The 21,078-nt window shown below is 38.7% G+C and overlaps 1 protein-coding gene across 2 annotated transcripts in view; it reads right to left on the reverse strand.

The window, feature by feature from the left end:
* Window positions 1-2,801: 2,801 nt before the first annotated feature.
* Window positions 2,802-21,078, reverse strand: part of NOX4 (NADPH oxidase 4) — a 110,751-nt gene continuing 92,474 nt past the window's right edge. For both annotated transcript variants that reach the window (XM_072402502.1, XM_072402511.1), the window contains exons 14-18: window positions 19,787-19,906; window positions 15,122-15,230; window positions 10,160-10,228; window positions 8,754-8,854; window positions 2,802-4,374 (exon numbers count right to left, since the gene is read on the reverse strand). In XM_072402502.1, the coding sequence (XP_072258603.1) occupies window positions 4,254-4,374; window positions 8,754-8,854; window positions 10,160-10,228; window positions 15,122-15,230; window positions 19,787-19,906 (520 nt within the window). In that variant the 3' untranslated portion in view covers window positions 2,802-4,253. The remainder of the gene's footprint in view (window positions 4,375-8,753; window positions 8,855-10,159; window positions 10,229-15,121; window positions 15,231-19,786; window positions 19,907-21,078) is intronic.

The following is a 21,078-nucleotide window of genomic DNA, read 5'->3' on the forward strand; positions in this document are numbered from 1 at the left end:
TTCAGAGGCTGTTGATTACTGGTAATTAGCTGGAAGTTGTGGGATCGATAAAGAATTGCCTAGAGACCTCACCAGAGAATGTAATCTGGAAGTGGCGATATACCAATGCTGCAAAAACTGAAGTCAGCTCATGAATTTCCCAAACTGAATGTTAGAGATTTAATGTTTACAATTGGTGGGGACATTTTATACGTAAGTGTTATTAAGAAAAACTTATGTCTAGGAGTCCTTGTTACTAGTTGTATTTTTATGATAATTAGCGCTATAAATCAGATTCATTCAATGTAATTCTATGTTAAATACAAAACCAAAGCAAATAATAAAAGAGAAAATAGAATTTTTTCTTATGGATATAGAGGCAGGGGCTTCCAATACCACCCTTAGCTCGTTAACTTCTATTGCTGACCTGAAGGTTGTTTGGTGTTTGAGATCCGTCATGCTACAGTTTAGTGCAAATGCTCAAATTGATTGTTATTACAGGTTGTAATGAGAATGAACAACTGCTGAACACACAACCTCTTTTATTCTATAGGGGCTGAGTTGAATAAGCGTGGGACCTTGTGGGGGGTAGACATTTAATGATCCAGTATGGTGCCAATATGATGAGTATGGGACAACAGTACAGTTACCATGCACCTTTGAAAAACTAGCATTTGTCCTGAGTATAAAGACCTGCGTACAAGGGATTTTGATTGCTTACAAACTGCCTTTCTTCCCATACAAGTCAATTCAAATACAAATGCTGCTTGATGAAGCTTAGAAGGAGCTCAGAACCAGTGAAAGATCCAAGAAGCATCTCAAACTGATTTTAAAGTCAGATAAATGCACCAGAAAGCAAATGGTATTGTTCAGCTACCTAAAGTTGAACTCTATTCTCAATAAAAGACAAATAAATTCAGCTCTGTATCCAATAATGTATCATTAAATAATCATTAAAGTAGTAAAAGTACCTGCATTTGAACTTCTTGCAGTTTCTGGACACTAGAGCTCATACTAGGAGAGGGAAAACCAGCATAAAAGGCCAATGAATGTATGTGCTGAGATGAAACCTGCTGAGAGGAGCAAAAAGCACAGTGACAGAGAGTTGAATTCATCATCATGCAGCTTCACCTTTACAATCTAGACATAGGCTGTTGGTAAGGAAGTGGGCTGCATGATGCCGGTGGTCATTCAAACCAAAAAAAGAACAGCAGTGGACAGTTCCAGATTATAGGAAAACTTTACTGCTAAAGCAGTTTTGCTTTTTCATTTTATCTTATCTTTTAATTGGCTATTTAGTTTTATATGCATCTGGAGTTCTGCTTAAAGCAATGGTATAGAGCAATGTATTGTCAAAGTTAACAGCAGAAGTACTAAAGCTGTGGCATCCTTCCACCTTTAAATTTCTGAAAACTGACCAAGAACTCTGGGAAGGGAGACTGAGCTTGTAAAAGAATCAATTTAATTTAGTGCTTCTGTTCTGGACTTGCAGGATGAAATTCTGCACAGCACCTGCAGCTATAGGGGTCATAGAGGGTTTTTTTCTCTTCGTTTGAGCAATGACCTGGCAGACGAAAATACAAAAGGCTTTGGAAAGGGAGACAGAACTTCCAAGAGAATGAATTGATTTCTGCTCTGAACTTTGAAGATGAATTACTACACAGTGCCTACAGCTTCAGAGATCATAAAGGATTTATTAGGTTTTAAAATGTATTTACTGTTCGACATTACAGATGACATTTAGTGCACACAGCACACCCATGCTCAGAGTTAGTTTATTAAATCAACAGATTAATAGAGTATATTATCAAGCACCTTGCAACATTGACCCTTAATGGCTAACAAAAGACTGCTTTATAATTAGGATGTATAGGGAAATCTTGTCCAGGCAAGTCATATACCAATATTTTGATATGTTATTTATCAAAGTATCTTCAAGCCTAGAAATGCTGCATGCAATCTGTTGCTTCTGCAATGTAAAGGCACCAGAGGGCAAGTTGAAGTTCATGCATCAGCAGTGGGGCAAATTGTTGTTTGTGAACATTAAAAGTAAATGTAAAGCCTACCATGTGTCTTACCTGCCTGATTACTCCAGGTTTCTTACAACAAAGCTGAACTCCGAATGCGCAGCGCCAGATTTGGTTGCCAGTGAAACCCATGAATCTTAGCTGGCCTTGGCTGTACCAGGGAATGACATAACCCTGCCATGGCCAATCAAGATGTCCAAAGATCAATCCGGTTCTTTCAGTTTTCCAGCATGAATTTCAAATCGGATTATCAATACAGGGAATGTAGTACACTGTTTGGCCACCAATGTTTTGATGGCGCTGTTCTGCAGAAACTGCTGTTAGGTCTTGCTTGCTAAACTAAATACACGCTGAGATGTCCCTGTTGCCTGCTCCCTGAAACTGTGCCAGATGTTCGCGGGTGCGGCGAGAGGAAGGCTGCCCTGTGTAAGGAGGTAAGTATATATATATATATATATATATATAAATACAGACTTTTCGAACAGAAAGATTGTCACTATCATCAACATGGGTTAACATAACCAGAGATGTGTATTTTACTCATTACTGTCTCCTTATATACTGCCTACAGCTCTCCATATTTTTCAGTTGACCTACAACTCTGCCAGATTCCTGGAACCATTGCTACAAATACAGTATATGGTGAGAGGATGGAAGGGGTATCATGAAGACAGTGTATCCCATGGAGGGAGAAACCAGAGGCTCCAAGATCAAGATCATTCATTCTGTGTTTGCATCTTGACAAAAACACTTAAGCAAAAAGTACTGCATTCTAGAGAAAAAATCATTAACTGCTTCTGTTAGTGGTTCAACATTTTATTTTTGGTATTAGCCTGACCATGTCAAATAAAGATCACAAGCTATAAAAAAAATAGTATTCAAATGAACACAAGCACTATGGCATATACATGATGCCGTTTCCAATTGATCTGTCTACCATACCTGAGATAAGAGCAGGAATCAAGTTATCTGAATATGTGTATTTATAAAGTTCAGTAACGTAATAATATTCATTTGCCATCTTAGACCAAGTATGTTTGTTAATAAGAATTGTTATCCATCCATAGGCTTGGTATTCAGCATTGATATAGCATATAGCCAATCCAACCAGAGGATGATGATAGATTGCCAATGGGCACTGGCTGGATTAGTTGAGCTGTATACCTAGCTCCATACATTATACCATATCAATTACAGGTATAGTGTACGGGTCAGCCAATCCAGCCGGCAAACAATGACAGGCTGTCAATGGCCACTGGCTATATTGACTTAGCTGTAGCCATACATTACACCTTACCAATAACAGGCATAGCTAGGGCTCAACCATTACAGACAGTGGATGGTTACTGGCTATCAATTGTCAATGGCTGGATCGGCTCAGCCATACACCTAGGGCCACATGCCATAACTGTCCACAACAAGAATTTGACAGGCCATGAATTGCCGCCACCTGCATTGGCTGAGCCATAAGTTATATCTATCATTTACTGACGTTTAACTGTGTGAATGCATAGTACACTATTATTTTTCCCCCATTGGGTTTAGTGGGAATTACGTTTGGCTACCAAATCAACCTGAACATTGCGGTCAGTTCTGGAAAACTGTTGAGCTAGTTGGACCAACACTTTTCCCCTGCTACATCATTATTCTTCAGTGCCCTTAGCTCATACATGGGTCTAGATTCTCTCTTCTGACTTCATACAAACAACGTTGTTTTCTATACCACTTCTGTGTATATTGCAAAAAGGAGAATATGAATCTTGCTGCACATTACATGATCTCCAGAGATAATAAAAAACAAATGCCCGCTGTCAAAACTGGAAATGACTATTAGGTCACCTTATAAGAACCACAGCGAAATACTGAGCAAATTGCAGAGAATAAAAGTAAATAATTAAATAAGGTTGCATAAAAAGGTAAATAGTAAATCTCCCTTATTTTTTTTCTATCAGTATAAAGTATACATAAAAAGTGCACCAGTAATTTTTTAAATGCCCTCTTAGATGACCACATTTTCATGAGATATTTCAGTAAAATAGGCCTTTAGGATGTCAAGTAATTTTTTTTTGTACAAATATACAGTGCATAGAACAAGCCACAATTAGTGCTGTTTTGTAGGCAGTAATCCCTTCATTAAATCACCACAACGTAGAGAAGAGTCAATGCTAGTGATTTGAGTCCCTCTATTGATTAAGGATCTTTGGTTGATGTTAATTGCACTTGGTCTTCCCTGCCGTGTATTTAGTCTCAGCTGAAGGACTCTTTGTTGTATTCAAAACGTGTTTTGTAACGGTTGGGGCGATTGCACATTTTGTGAAGATCTTTGGAGAGCCCCTTTGGCCCGCAGCAAAACACTCCCACCGGTTTCCTGCAAACAAATAAAAAAAAATTATTCTGGTACAGTTGTATGTGAATATTGTTTTATTTCAAGAACCTGAACACTTTCAGAGTTGTTTTTTTAACTGTATCCAAATGTTTTACCTTTGCTTAGTTCAGCCTTTCTCATCATTGTCATAAAGTAGTGACCATTCATTGTGGCTTCTGCTTTGTGATTAGCCAAATACCACACTTGCAGGTTAGAGCTGGGGCAAAGGTTAAGGTATGTACAGATGTAAGATTTGTAGAGACAAATGCTTTTATGTATCTCAAAGTACTGAAGTCAGGGGAAAAATGAGGTAGGTACTTTTTTCAATGAGCCTCTAAATTCTTGTAGTACTTTCTTTAAATGTTTACCATATATACTCAAATATAATACAAGCTCACCTTTTTTTACCTGAAAACACAGGAAAATGCTTTGACTTGAGTATAAACCTAAGACACAAAACGTGGCCATCATTGCTAATATTAAAAACAGTCATCAATAGAATTGCCAATAAAATTATTGTTAATAAATATATCCATAGCTGTTTGTCTTTAAAACATTTATTTAAAAGGGGAAAACAATCCCCAACAGGCTCAGTCTGTATATCTTCTCCCCACCCCCTCCCTTTTACAGGTATTTTGTTGCCCACCAGTAGATGTCGCTGTGCCTCATTTAAATTGTGTAACAATTACATTTATCATCTGTCCACTGGCAATCACTTTACATGAGAACAATGCATTATCAACTAGTGTGACCTAAATATAAACCAAAATTATTTTTCTAATGGCTTTTAGAAGGAGACAAAAGTCGGGTTTATATTTGGGTATATGTTTGGCATCCTGTCTAACTATATAAAGCTTTTTGAAGCATAATGATTTTGTAAATCTGTTGCAATTTTCATGACGATCATGTGAGTAACAGTACTTTCCGCTATTAGCTGAGTGTTAAGCTCCTGCATTTATGAGAATTGTCAGCCTTCTATGTGGGCTTCATCCATTGGTATTTGGCTGCTTATTTCATAGACCTATAAGAACAATTTACTGACTCAATGTGAATGAAAGGCTGGCAATGCTGCTCATGATTGCAAGGCAGGAGCTTAACTTTGTCAATCCTAACATTGGGCTTTAAGAATTGGTCGTGTGATGTCCACTTATCCGTAACAACTGAGCTGATACAACAATGTGATAATTTAGTTTTAATTTATATTATTCTGCAAACGTACCCATTTTGATGTCTATTTGCCACCCTCTGTAGCCTTAGGCAAGAGCCTAGGATCTGACAGATGCTCCCCCACCTGATTCCACTTGCCATAACTAATTAGGTTAGTACATTATGTCTTACATATTATAGTTATTAGGATATGAAAAAAAGACTTATGCAAGGTTTTATCCCTCCAACCAACATTATTATTATAAACAGTATTTATATTGCGACAACATATTACGCGGCGCTGTGCATTAAGGGTTGCAATTGACAGACAGATACAGACAGTGACAAAGGAGGAGGAGAGGACCCTGCCCCAAAGAGCTTACAATCTAAGAGATAAACAAAGAGCAATGTGGTGGTGGGGATAAGTTATAATAAATAACAGCAATAAAAATCTTTTTTTTTTTATTATCAAGAGCATAAAAAGCAATGGGAAACAAAAGCAAATGATCAGAAACCTGTTTTTAGGACACTGTACATATGGAACTACAATGTCCCCTAAAATAAAAATTCTGTAGTTATGAATTCAAAAAGGATTTAAAAACTGGTAAACATGGATAGTTGTAACTGGTAAATCAGTACCTTACTTGGATTAGGTACCCATGCTTTTAACAAATATAACATGTATCCATGTGAATAAATGTATAGAATGCTTGGAGGTTTCTCAGTCGACATACATTCGGGGTTTAGCAGCAGCCGGCAAATAACTGCACAGCAGTACATAAGACTGTACATAGGGATATAATGCATTTCCCACTGCCTGTAATCAGTAAGGGAGGATATTCTGGGAAGGGGCACTGGCGGCCTGCTGAGCTGCCTTGATAACATCATGAAACTCCATGGCAGCATTCAGCAAACTAATTATGCTTTCTGGGGATTTTGCCATGGTTAATGCATGTGCAGGAAGACACCGGAGTTACTTTATATTTACCTAGTCTGGTTTGGAAAATGGATTATTATTTTTTAGATTGTTACCTTTATTTAAACCCTTCATGTCCTGGAGATGAAAAGATTATAGGGTCTATCTATCTATATATCTGACCAATGGGATATACACTATAGGTGAGGTTAAGGTTTGCTGCTACCATGAGCTTGCTAAAATTCCCCCAGGTTTGCTGGGTTCACAAACTTTTGCTGAAAGCAGATTGGTCACTGGAAATGAACAGCCCATTAAGCATGGCATAGTAATCTTTATGGATACTGTAACAGAGAGAGATTATGATTCTCTAGAGCAGGGGTGCCCACACTTGTTTGGCTTACGAGCTGCTACTACGACTAAAATGACTACCAACAATAAAACAGCAGGGGGGGGGGGGGAGGCAGGGCTCCACGATCGCCTCGTGTTGCCTTTGCGATCGACCAGTAGATCGCGATCGACGTTTTGGGGAACCCTGCTCTAGAGCAAAAGATACCGTGCTATAATGTTCTTTTCAGAGTGACTTTGACATTGGTAATTTATATGTCCCCCCTATGACAGTGATTGGTTCCTCATGCATTTGTTTGACAAATTCTTGACAAATGGCCAGAAATGATTAACAAGATCCCACTGGCACCCATCACCACCACCACTGACTTCAAAAGTGTTCTTCAAATATTAAATATCGTATAGGATTTGCACAATTGTAGCTGACCGAAGTTGGGCAATTAACCATTAGTTTTGACTGACTTACCATTTGCATCACATTATTACCATATCTGATATTTTCTCTCCTGCTTAAATGTAAGGGAAAAAAACAAACACACCACAAGTGTCTGCATAATCAGGAGGGCTAGAGAGTATTTCTGTTCTCTATCCCAAATTAAGTGTACTATAGATCTTTTCATTTATTTTATACTGTCTACAGCATCATGGGCTTCCACTTGGACAGGATGATTTGAAGTGGGCTGACTGCTTGTTTTTGTATGTGTTGACATGAAACATGAGGATATAATTTGAAGCACTTAATATAGACACAATAGATAATAATTTCTATTTTAAGTTGTAAATACATGGAAATTATATTATTGGATGATGATTCAACTGCCCTGCCGACATTGATTGCCCAATATAAATGAAAGCATCTATAGCATACTCCTGATTTGGGAAAGAGAACAGGAAAACTCTCTAAACCTCCTGATGAAGCAGACACTGTCCCATGAAATGCGTAGAGACACTGTTCATCTAGAAATTCTATGTCTATTGTTGTAACTATTATAACAAATACATGAGTGTTTGCCTTGCTTATACTGAGTTTAATATTTAACAATAAAAACAATATTTTTGTATGTTTTTAAGAAATTTTAGTGAAAAGAATTATGTTCACTTGATTTAAAACTGCCCAAAAAGACCCACTAATAGGGAGCAGTTAATAATTTCCCTGCTGTACTATAGTACAGCTATCTTTTATGTTCACGTACACACCCCAAGTATTACAATAATCCATAACAAATACTTTTAGATCTTTGCTGTTTGACCTGCTGGGTCCCAAGGACTCTTCAAAAGTATCTCGGCTGGGTATTGCTTCTTCTGCACATGCATGTCACAATCTTTTTTACTTCCACCGGAAGGGCTGCCCACCATTAGAGAGAAAGGTAGCTAGTTTTCCATAAGAATGAATATGCAGAAAAAACAGACCCTAGCAAAGGCATTGGAGGAGCAGGGATAGGCAATGGTAAGAGGAGAGGTGGACATAGAAAGGTTTTTGTGTTTTTAGGTTTACTTGCTCTTTAATTGTATACTTTTTTTAGTCTGTGAACTATTAGCCTTTGTTAAATTTCTGCTTCATTAGTTTGTGAATACTAGGCCAAACAAGCGTTAAGAAAAAATAGTGTCCCCTTCAACCAAAGAAATGATCAAGTGACTCTGCTTCAAGAAATGCTTTCTGCTTCACTTATTCATATAACTGTATTCAGCATATTATTTCACATTTTAATCCAGACGTAAGCTTTTTTATTTTTTATTCTGGAAGATGAGCCCCTTCGGCTTCACAAACTGAAGAAGGATTTGTGACGGCCGTGTTCTTCTGCAAGCTGGGAAAACATTACATAGGGAATTACATGTGACATTACCAGCTCCGGCTTTTGGTTTATTAAATAAAGACATTGCGAGGCTGCAAACAAATAGCCATTAAGAAGGTCTAAAACACGTGGCAATTCCCATCTCTCCTGATTACTCGGCAATATCTGCGGATGGTACTTACTGTCTGTTAGATTTGGCTATCTCATCGAACAAAAGTTTCCAGCGCGGGCGTCCAGTAATAAGACGGGAGTTCAAAGCCTGGTATTTTTCACCAATTATTTTCTGCAAGAAACGGCACAGTGGGCTTTCATAAGAATTTGTGAACGAGGGGATTAACACATTGTGTAATGCTCTGATAACAGCATCTATTGTGTCACTTCTGAGCGCGTGTTTCCGTCTTTAAAAAGTGTAAGCGCAGTGGGGGAGTGAACAGCTAATAATGACTTCGGCAGCGTGCCGGGCGGAGCTCAGGAACATTGATGTGAAATAAAAGCTTAGTCCTGAACTCGGCCTACAGAAGTCATATTCTTCTTTTGTTACATGGACATACTGCAGCTCACTAACACGCAAGGGTGTGTTTAAAAAATTGCAAATAATTGGTTCAATAGTGGTTTTTATTTCCATTTGGGGGGGGGGGGGGGGGGTTGGCCGTATTTCTAGACATCATTTGCCAGGCAGATTTTTCTGTATACTTTCTACTTTCTTGAGTCGAAGCCAAAAACATAGGTTTTCTATCATTCATCTAGAAAATCTGATCTCATTGTATACTCTATGGCCAAAAGGATGTGAAAGCCTTTTCAATTTATGTAAGCGTTTTCAGTGAAGGGTACTGGTAGTGTTACATCATGCAAAGACAACGTAGACGATTGTGTGTTAATAACCATAAATTTGTAGAAGACCATTTTGTATTCCAACACACCCATGGTGTCCAAACTCGGCTCCATAAAGACATGGTTTGATGAGTTTGGTTTGGAGAAACCTGAGTGGTCTCCACAGACCTTGACCTCAAGCCTATTTGGGGATAACTAAGAATACCAGTAAGAGTCCTCTCATCCTGCATCTGAGAAATGCTATTGTGGTTATAGAACACACATCCCCAAGCCTACTCAGAAGTAGAGCAGAAACAAACTCTATATTAAGGTCAGTATTTATAGAATGGTATGTTGGTCAGGTGGTCAGGTGGTCAGGTGTCCACAAGCTTTTAGCCATATAGTATATTCATAATACAGCCAATGATATGTTTATTTGTCTTGATTATTGGTAAAGGAAATCTTTACTGAAATAGCCTACCAATAATGACCTCCATTGACCTCAAAAGTTGCTTAGTTAATTGTCTGTTATTATTTCTGAGTTCCAGACTAATGATGCAGCAAAAAAGTCATGGCAAAGTGAGAACTCTTTGCTCCATTCTTATCCTGAGACTGTAACTCAAAAAGCCAGGGAATTGCATCAACAGGCAAGGAAATATCATTCTGTGTAACAGACGTCACCAATATTTCAGTACAGGTCCACTTAACAAAGGAGGACATTATATATCATATGTAATAATATATGATATACATCATTGTTTGAATTTCTGCCACTTACCTGCATCCCATCCACCTCAGTGAGGTACAACCTGATGTTCATGTAGTCCGGACGATTTTCCTGCCAAAGCTGTAAACAATTAAACATAAGTTAAACAACATAAATGAGTTTGGGAATAGATTGACATGTTGCAGATTTATCCCAAATGTCACACTACACAATACACCCTGTGGGGTAAAGCTATTATATATAAAAACAAATATCAAGCAGCTCATTGATTTATAACTAAAACTTTCCACAGATGCTTGTTAACTGTTGCATTGTTAGAGATCTGTTCTGTCTTTTAGAGGAATTGGGGGTCAGAATCAGCTGGTGGTGCCCTACTTTGGGGACTACAATATTGTCCGTGAGCAGTCGGCTGTTTAGTGATATAGTGTCTCCATGGACCTTAATATAAGAGATGCAAATCTCAGGAGCAATTCACCGCACACATTAACCAATCAGCGCTAATTAATTTCATAACTTGCCAAGGAATTTGAAGAAGAAGAAACTGATTAATTGCTAAGAAAACACAGATAGATCTGCAAAGACTATCACCATAATCTTTAGTTTTAAGGGAAAAAAGCTGTTTGTGAATGTGCCTTTGACTTACTAGTTATTTGGTGCATTCACTGTAAAATGGATGTGAACCCTAAATGAATGACATGTAGTTGACTAAAGCACTGAGTATTCTAAACAATTCACCTCTTTTTAGTCTTTGTTTCATCTCAGTGTTGCTGATCTCCTAAAGCTTCTTTGAAGCCACGTCCTGTCTACATGCATCCCAATGGTGGCAGCAGGCCATATATCATGATAGATTTTCCAATGGTGAGAATGGTAAACCATGCTAGCATATACAGGAAACTTGTCATGGTGACCACACAATAGCATATTTGGGATAAAGAGACCCATGTAAGAAGTGGACCTGAGCAGGTTTACAAGAAAACTATTGCAAATGTAAAGTAAAAAACTAATAAGCCACACCACCAATTCCTACATAAGCCCTATCTGTTTTATTGGAAACATTTCCATGTACCAATGTCCTACCCATCCACAAAACACCCAAGATTTACTCTCAACTGCTGGAGGCTAATATATAATCTTCAAGGCTTCACGTACAACTAAACCCCAAATCTGACAAAAATACCAAGTGTACTTGGGAACCTGCTATGATACAAGATATCTGTTGATTTTTATCTTGAACAAATCATTGCTAAATATTGGTTTCCATAAATACATTATTGCATTCTAGGGCTGAATACAGTCATTTCTCATGAGCAGTGACTTTGGCCTCATGAATATATCATGTCATTAGCATGCATAGGCTGTCTTCCATAGGAGAAGCATCAGCGGGAAAGCCGTATACGGTATCTGCGGCAGTGATTGTGAAATGTCCTTGCCTCCAAACACTTCCCTAGAGGATTATAACACAATATCTCCATTTTTTCCACATTATAAACACACCATAACATACTGCAACACAGATCACCGAGATAACAAAATTTCTAAATACTAGCCACTATCTGTTCTGAGCTATTATGCCTGTGCAGGCTGTACAACCCAGTGGGAAATTTTTAGATCAACAGCTGGCAATGGAATCAATGCTTTGCCTACTGAATGCAAATGACCCTTTAGAGTCCCAAAATAGAGAAAATAAATTTCATTCTGGTAACTGTATGGGGTTAATACCAACTAAATATACTTTTTATCAAATGACTTTCTGTTTTGTTTCACATTTCCTAAAGAAAAAAAATGTTCATTTATTTGTTTTACAAACTATTGGGTTTTAATTGGTTTGTCAGACTGACCTGTCCACTAATGGGCAACAGAAAGTTACCTTTAGTGTGGATTGATTTTTTTTAAAAAACATGTAATACCAGGTCAAGCAAAATGAGAAAATTTTTGTCATCACATGCGCTACTTTCTTTATAACTTGAGGGGCGGTTCAAGTAAAGATAGGAGATCAAGCAGTTTTGAGGGGAGAAGCTGCAGTGGAGGAGGGTCGGTCACCTATTCTCTTGAACCAATAAAGGACCATTCTACCTAAGTGTATGAGAACAAAGGTACTGCCTTTATTAAGCATGTTGGTGGTCCCCATGTCATTTTATTCCCAATAAAGAACCCTTTGCCCTATTTCTTACCAGTTCTACAATGGAAAGTAAGATGACTAGGTCCAGAAAGAACATGTTTTTCGGATTGGGGGTTACCCTTGTTCTCTTACATTTAAAGGTTCTCTATCAGTCAAGAATAAAAGATTACTGTTCTTTCTTTACTCACAGATTTCCCCACCCAACAGTTCAGTCATCTGTATTTAACCCTCTTCCTCCATATTAGAGCAAAATCACCCTCTCAGAAAGAGAAACATGGGTTGCTATTAGCTTCACATAAAAATAAGTCTTAAGAGATCATATCATATCAGATACAGTTGGTTGACAAATGTTGCACCTGATGTAAATGAAGAAGATAGCTGCACAGTTCTATAATCCCCTCTGTCTTTAGATACGGGCTACATGACTGGGGTAGGATCTCTCGGGAACTCCTTACTGTGTTCACCGGGATGAAAAAAAATGGTCGCTGTTCCATGGGTGCTGTTCCACACATATAAGGCAACAAATGGGGTCTCATTTTACATTAGGGAACCATGGAGGAGAAGCTCTCACCCACCCAAAATCTGTTTTTATATCTGTCTTTTGGGGTATGGATCACAATCCCTACATGGTGGGAGAGTCAATTAGTGGGTGATCCTTAAGTACAGGCTTTTGTGTTTTCACTTCCAGTAGGTTTCACAGTTTTTACTTTCAGTAGCAGATTACTGTTTCACAGTAGTGGTATCCCTTTGTTGACGAAAATGAAGATGAAGAAAATTTAGGGGGATTGATGTATCTTGGATTTTGGCTTTAGGATCCATAGATTCGGCCTTATTTATTCCTGGAAGCCACCAGAGAATTTGTCATATTAACCAAGCTTGTTATGTATTTTTTTAAGTTATGTTGGCTATGAGCGACCAAAGACCAGGTAGGCTCTTGTAATAGGTCAGGGACAATATTGGCTTCAGGCAAGTGAAAAGGTTTGGTTCTTGTCAATTATATTCAAGCAAGAAGGTTTTAGATCTAAGATCAGTCAAAGTGATTTTTTCTGCTTACTTGTGTTATTTAAGCATGTTTTGTAATTTTAAAGCTGTGGCTGAAAAATATATAATCGTTCCATCAAAATGATGGTGTCAATGCCTTTATTGAAGACTTAGAGGGAATTGATAAGTATGTTGTTGTGTCAAAGACTGACTGGCAAAATATCACGGTGCTCCATGCTAAACTGTCATGCCGTGCCACGCGCCTGTCTACCGTGTAAAGCTGCCAAGCACAACTGTTGCTCCCTGTCTCTGCCTGACAGAGCATGCAGAACATCATATGTCTGTGGGCAATCTTGCATACACTGACAAAGTCCAGGGACGAGGAGCTCCTGAAGGGGCAGAGGTTAATTTATCCTCAGCAGTAATGGTGGTTGGTGCTGTGACTTTGCACCAGCTACTTTGCTACTTTTTAATGTGCTCGATTCTTAATCCTGGTCTGACCTGTGTCTGGACCCCAACTATGCTTGCCTGCCACCTGCCCTTACCCTTGCTTGGACCTAAACAACACTTCCTTCCGTTTTCTCTGAACTGTGCCTGCACTCTTTGCATTGACCCGGACCACGTTCACCTGCTGCTTGTCTCCACACCAAGGCCACACCGTCTTTCTTACTCTGGAAAGTGACCCTGAGGGCATTGACCTGATGACACCCAGCAGCGAACAGCCCAGTGCCCTCTAGGCTACCTGCCCATCACACCTTGTGGGGTGCCCTGGTGAAGATCTGGGGTCTCCAGTGATCCCATGCTTCCTGCCTGAGGAGACCTCAACATGGACCTTGCAGCAGTCCTATACTTCCAGCTTTGCTGGACATTATTCCAGTTGGTCAGTCCTTGCATAGCTCTGAGCAGATGGGTCAACCAAAGGTTTCTCTTTGAAATTTGTAAATATTAATTTTTATTGTAAAAGTTATGCAGATGTACTTAATACACGCAGTTACTTAATGTACTTAATACTTAGTATATAACAGAATGAAAACCTAATTTTTGGCTATCTATTAGTCTCTTGCTATCACTGCACAGCAAAGCTCAGTCTGAAAAATTGAAGGGTAGAACAAGAAGTCAATCAGTTTTGCTACAGGGCAGGTACATGTTGTCAGGGGGATAGCACAAATGCTCATTAGTCTGCTGTATATTTTTTATGTCTAGTCCCTGGCTATGGGAAGGACAAGACCTGTAGGTGTTAAATGACGGAGAGAAACATAAGGTCTCCCCCTGTGGCATAGCCAGCTTTATTGTGTGGCAGAGGTGGAAAAACCTCAATATTTGTTGGATAGAATTTGAAATTCATTGGCAGATAAAAGTGCACCACTATATATATTAGATCTATGTATTCAGTTGTGTTCCTAGAGTATTACTAAATTCTGGCACAATCCATGGAAACTAGTAACAAATGGGGAACTATGTTTAAAATATAAGTGTGTGAACGTTACCCTACATTCACTGCTTATTCTCACTCTGAATCAAGTTCTCCTTTAGATTGACTTATATAACACCTCCAATACATACAGGTAGCACGTTGTTTTTTATACACAATAAAGAATCTACAGAACACCTTTGTTTGATTGAACACAATTGCCCTGCCACAATATTGTACAATAGTCTTGTGATAATAACGATGAACATTGTTGTAAAGTGTAAATAATAGAACAAGAATAGAATTTCAAAGATGTCGGTATACAGTGCTCTGAACACAATGGGAACGTGTAAGAGCAAAGAATGGAAAGAGCCCAAGAAAAATATATAGTCGCTGCCGAAAAGGCGAGGTAAAGTAATTGGATCCATTAAACCCAGCTTTCACATGGGAAGAGAATAGAAGAAAGTAGCTCTACTGACAAAAATTAAATTGCTTTCTTTACCTTTTTGTGTAGTGTGCATAGTAAATCTGCAAACCATAGGAAAGCCTGGATGTCTCTGCATATCCAGATAAAATAAAGCCTTTGCAGCTTGTATTCCCTCCAGCTGTCTCTATTGAAAAAAAAATAATTAAAGTATTATTTAAAGTAATCATATTGAACCTGCAAAGTATGTGCTATACATTATAGATTTTCCATTGTATTATTAAAAAGGTCAGTCTACCCAAAATTAATATTCGATTTATAAGTGGGGCCTAGTGGATATGAGATGTTTCTGCTTTTATGTTTTTCAGCTCTTTCCATGACATTTTTCATAATATAAAATAAAAAATTCAACGGTTATGGTGGGAGCTATTCATAATGACCACAATAGGTGTATAGGAATGGGAAGCTATTGCAGAGATTTCACCAATAGACACTGGCTGGTAAAATAAACTATTAGGGGATTCAGTGCTTCAGCATCCACCCAACACTGAAATACCAAATGCTGGTGGAATAAAACTTTAAGGCAAACCCATAATAAATGTTTTCTGGAATGCTAAGTAAAAGGCAAGCAGCACTAGATGTGGTGGACAAGAATATTCGGGAGGGTTATATAAGCAGAAGAGGTTGCAACATAATTTTATTATGAGGTCCAGCCCTCATTTGATTCCCCCAACAATATAAGCTTTATTATACTTTTGAATTCAATTTTGTTCAAAACCAAAGATTGTCCATTGTATTCAGGACTTTAAAAAAGGAGAAAAGGATGTATTACTTCAATAATAACAATGTAACACATTCCAGTCCTTTTTTTTGGGGTGTTGCATATGAATTCTTTTTTCAGGGTGAAGATGTCTTCAGCAAGCATAGAAAATATTTGTGAATCATGCCATGTTCTTTGACATTTTTTATGACTTGAACTAATATAATAAACTATGCTATCTTCCTCTTATATGGTTGATAAAATACCAATTCCCCCCATGAAGACAGAAAAATGTCGGTCTAGTCTTATCCTAAAGTGACATTCATGGCCACCTTCAAAGATAAAAGATTGTGGCCACCATAGGCCGGAATGTAGCCAGCTTATATATTGTATCTTATCTGTTCCTATATAAACTAATTAAATAAGAACTGGTAAAATACAATATATAGCATATTTGTTTTTTGGGTTTAGACATGCCTTAACAGTGCCCTTCAATGGTAATACCAGTTATTTGAAGGGGTGTCCACACATATAGGTAGGTGTAATGGTCGGAGGTAAACAGACTTTTTGCTTTATAGTGTTAAAGAGGAGGATTTTTGGAAGCTTGTTGCCTTGCTTGGATAAAGCATGATTTCTTTCAATCCGGAGACTGTATATTATTTTGTCTCTTACTTATAAGATGATATGTTATGCTAAAGATTGTTGCATTTTTCATACTCACGTTACCAAATAAAAGAGGTAAATATAGCAAGTCTAAAAGGACAGCAAACCTTTATACTCTTCTACCTGACCCCAAATAACCAGTATAAGCTGCTGAAGGAGAATCTCTGAGGAATCTTCCTAATAAAGTAAAAGGAAAGCTGGAAGTGTCACCCAAACGGTTCATCAAAATTTCTGTCTGCAGCCTAACCCCAATACACGACACCTGATGGAAGAGATAATGAAGCTGGCCCAGACACATAGGAATGTCAGCGGCTTCCATCTCTCTGCTTCCACATCAAATGCTCAGAAATGTGGCAGGATTAGCGCTTGCATAGGAAATGTAAGCTGCTGACATGGGAAAAAGAGAATCTAAATGGAAATACACAGCACATGATGGAATCACAGCAATTCTAGCAGAAGGTAAATGTTGCAGAAAGAAACACGAGTTACCTATAAATACAAAACAAGGATCGGTAATAGCTGTGACAGGGGAATAGTCTTTATTTTCCGTAAGACGTGCATAACTAGAGGGGTTTGAGCGCAGCTCCTGCTGGGCAGCTGACTCAAACTATGTCACAAGTAATTCTCTGGAAGGCATACGAGAAAAAAGACATTAATAGGACCAGAAGAGAAAGCTGCCTGTCTATGGAGCCATATTGTAATGCTTTCTGACAAAACAATTACTGGAAAAAACGTGCCTATGCTAACGCACAAGTAACTAACAAATGTATGTAGATAGTGCAGAGAACATTGATTGACAGTACTCAATCAGTTGTCAGCTTTCATGGGTTTAAAGATGTCAGAAAAATAAAAGTTGTTTTGTTTTGGCTGATTTGGAATTGCATCTTGGAATTTGGTGTTTATTCTTGAACTGGAACATATACCATTGCAATAAGACAAAGCAATAAAACAGCAATCATTTGCCAGACACTAATTCATTGCTTAGGCAATGATAGGGATTCTAAACCTTCCAACCCTATCCAGAATAAATTTTATGTAGACTTTGTTATTTTCTGGTCCTCAAGGATTGTATTGCCTAATACCAAAATTCATTCTTAATGTGGCCCCAAGGACTGGAGTTGAGGACCCCTTCTCTAAAGTGGCTGTCTCAGTCATATGATAAAATCCAATAGGCAAAAGAAAAGCTTCTATAATTATCCCATGGTGATTTATGTCTTCTACAGTCTAGTTCAAATACCTGGATCATCTACAGTGTGCTGTAGATCTATCCTTCTATCCTATCCTATGGCATTACAGTGAAGTAAGGGTGGAAGGTCCAGCTTGAGAGGTGAGTATAATAACTCCTAAGAGGACCTCTTTAATAACCCCATGACTTTTACCTTTCCTCAATTTGAGCGCTGTAGCCTTATCAGACACTTCCAGAAGTGTTAGCTACTTGCATCATTCACAGCCATTTCCAGTATCTCTTATTCTCCCTATGGTGGTCCATGTTTCCTTTCCTTCCCTTCATTCTAGTACAGGAGCCTCTGTCAGCCTTTACAGAAGTGTCACATACTTGTATTCGCAGCCTGCCGTAGTTCTATCCTCTTATGCCATTACAGGACACAGCAGTGAAGTAAGGGTCGAAGGGCAGCTAAAAGTGGTGAGTATAATATTTCTGCTATAAAGCTCTCTTATATTGATCATATGGTGGCCCATATCTTCCACCTTCTCACCATTCTAGTATTGTATCCTCTGTCAGACACTTGAATACTTGGGCTGTAGCTTTATCAGAGACTTCCAGAAGTGTCATATATCTGTATCATTCACAGTTTGTTGTAGTTCTATCCTCCTAGGTCATTAGGAGCAGTGACGAAGGGGTCAGAAGGCATGGAGAGTATATTAACTCTGCTATTACGGGACCTCTTATATACACCCCATGGTGGCCCAGGTCTTCTACCATTTTATTTCAAATATTTCCAGAAATGTTGGATACTTGTATTATTCACAGCTTGCTGTAGTTTTATCTTCCTAAACCATTACAAGTTACAGCAGTGAGGTAGGAGCCAAGGGCAGCTAGTGAGGCCAGACCATTTGCATGTTCCCCATGGTGGGCTATATCTTCTACATTCTGGGCCACCTCTTCTACATTCTGGGCCACCTCTTCCACATTCTGGGCCAACTCTTCTACATTCTGGGCTATATCTTCTACATTCTGGGCCAACTTTTCTACATTCTGGGACACCTCTTCTACATTCTGGGCCACCTCTTCCACATTCTGGGCCACCTCTTCTACATTCTGGGCTATATCTTCTACATTCTGGGCCAACTCTTCTACATTCTGGGTTATATCTTCTACATTCTGGGCCAACTCTTCTACATTCGGGGCCACCTCTTCTACATTCTGGGCTATATCTTCCACATTCTGGGCTATATCTTCCACATTCTGGGCCAACTCTTCTACATTCTGGGTCATATCTTCTACATTCCTTCCATTTTTTTGCCACATCCTCTGTCAGACACTTCCAGAAGTTGCAGATACTTGTATCACCCATAGCTTGCTCTATACTCCTTTGCCATTACAGGAGACAATAGTGAAGTAGTGGTTGGAGAGGAGTTAATGAGGTGATTATAACTCTGATATTAGGAGCCTCTTATTTACCCCATGGTGGCCTAGGTCTTTTATCTTGCCTTCATTCTAGTGCCACATTCTCTGCCTCCTCCACCGTTTGTTGTAGTTTCTATTCTTCTATGCTATAATAGGAAACAACAGTGAAGTAGAGGTTGGGGGAATGGGGGTCAGCCAGACGGATGAGCATATTTCTTTGATGTTAAGGGGACCAACTAGTTAGAATTTTTTAACCAGTTTACAAAGCCATAACAAATTGCATCCATAAAGTGTTGCCTACCTTCACTCCAGTCTTGCAAAACTACAATGGCTGAATGATCTTCAACATCTAATCTTTTTGCGTGTATCAGGTATCTATACCTACTGAGATTCCATTACTATGGAATGTTACTATTAATGTGCTGTGACAGGCATTCATCACACCCAAAAAAAAAATAATGTACCAATTGCTCTATGTGTTTGCACCACATCTTGTGTAGCGGAACAACTGCTGGCCCTTCCAACATAACCCTGGTATAACTAAAATCTTTATTTCTGCATTGATAATATAACCAACAAATATATTGTTTCCTAATGTATAACTAGGAACTACTTGGACCGACTTATTTATTGCTTTTGACACAGACAAAATGTGCCCCAGGCTGCTGAACCACAGCTGAACCATGAGTTTAGCCCTGCTGTACAATGATACGTGTGTGGGTGGTATACTTACAGTAATTGGTTAAGTATTGATGCAAATGGAGTGACACCAATGCCTCCAGCGACACAGAGGCTAACCTCATAGTTCAAGGCTTCTTCTGAAGGGCTTCCAAAGGGACCATCAATGTAAATTCTGTGGACAGACAACACAAATATATTGTAAGAGATATGTTGTGTATAAAAGATGATGATGCATATTTTTCCACCATTGCAATAGTTCAAAGCCGTTTAAACCACCAAAGCAAAAAACAATGCAGTATTATATACCGGAAAATACTTTGGATCTTTGTAATGACCAGAAAAAATGCATTTGTTTTAGTCCTTTTGGTTCAGACTTTTTCTGTTTGGAAATTTATTTTGCATTTTATGGCATAGGAGTTTGGGAACAATAAAACAAAAGGCCGCTCTCTAATTTATATGTAGCACTCAAACCTTAAGGAGCGGCTGAGTTTTTCCAGGTTCCTTCTAGTAGTGTGGTGTAAAGAATTTTTTTGACCCTAGGGAAGGGTATTGTAACTCAACAAGTAGGACAGAGGATTTAGGCCCAGGACTTAAGTCACAGTTCTGAGACTGGAATAAGCAGACTCCTATTCTGAAGTACTTCTTTGTAGGGTACCTTCTCATTTAGCTTCCCCAAATGGAGCTCTATTTCATTGAGACCAGGTTCACCCCACCCCAGTGATCCATTTTCCTGGCCCCAGCCTGGCCAGGCCCCTGGGCCCCAGGGGTGTCCTGCCCTGTTCCTCCTAACTCCTAATACACATCTATGGTAGGGGCCCCCTTTCTATAATTTTTCAGGCATTTACCAAGGTGCCCCCCTAAATAGGCATACAACTTAGCCATGGATCAACATAAAATTGTACAAAGATAATGATTGTTTCTTACTTTACTAAGATTCTTACCCTGGGATCGAAAGTGTCCAACCATCACTCCCAGAGGAGAACCAAAGTCCCAAATACTAAGCACATTTTAGATCAATAACCCTTTCCACTTCCACTTTAAAGGGGTCTCAAATTAAAGAAGAGCTACATATGATAGGGATAAGCTGGGACAAATTTGGCAAACAGCACTATAAATGTAATGCTGTTTTTGTAGTGATTAGTGGCCAGCTGGAGGACTTTTAGCTTTTTTCATTACAATCTCTGTGACAATTAAAGCAGATGTGAATATGTATGGTGTACCTAGAGCAGTTGCCATATTGGACAGGCATTCTTATGGTAATATTTGCCCAAATTGGCAAATTTGTTTCCTAGTGTGGTCTTATCTAGCAAAGTAAGGTCCACACTTCTAGCTGCCACTGCCATC

This window comes from Pyxicephalus adspersus, chromosome 1, assembly GCF_032062135.1.
Source record: "Pyxicephalus adspersus chromosome 1, UCB_Pads_2.0, whole genome shotgun sequence".
Classification (NCBI taxonomy): domain Eukaryota; kingdom Metazoa; phylum Chordata; class Amphibia; order Anura; family Pyxicephalidae; genus Pyxicephalus; species Pyxicephalus adspersus.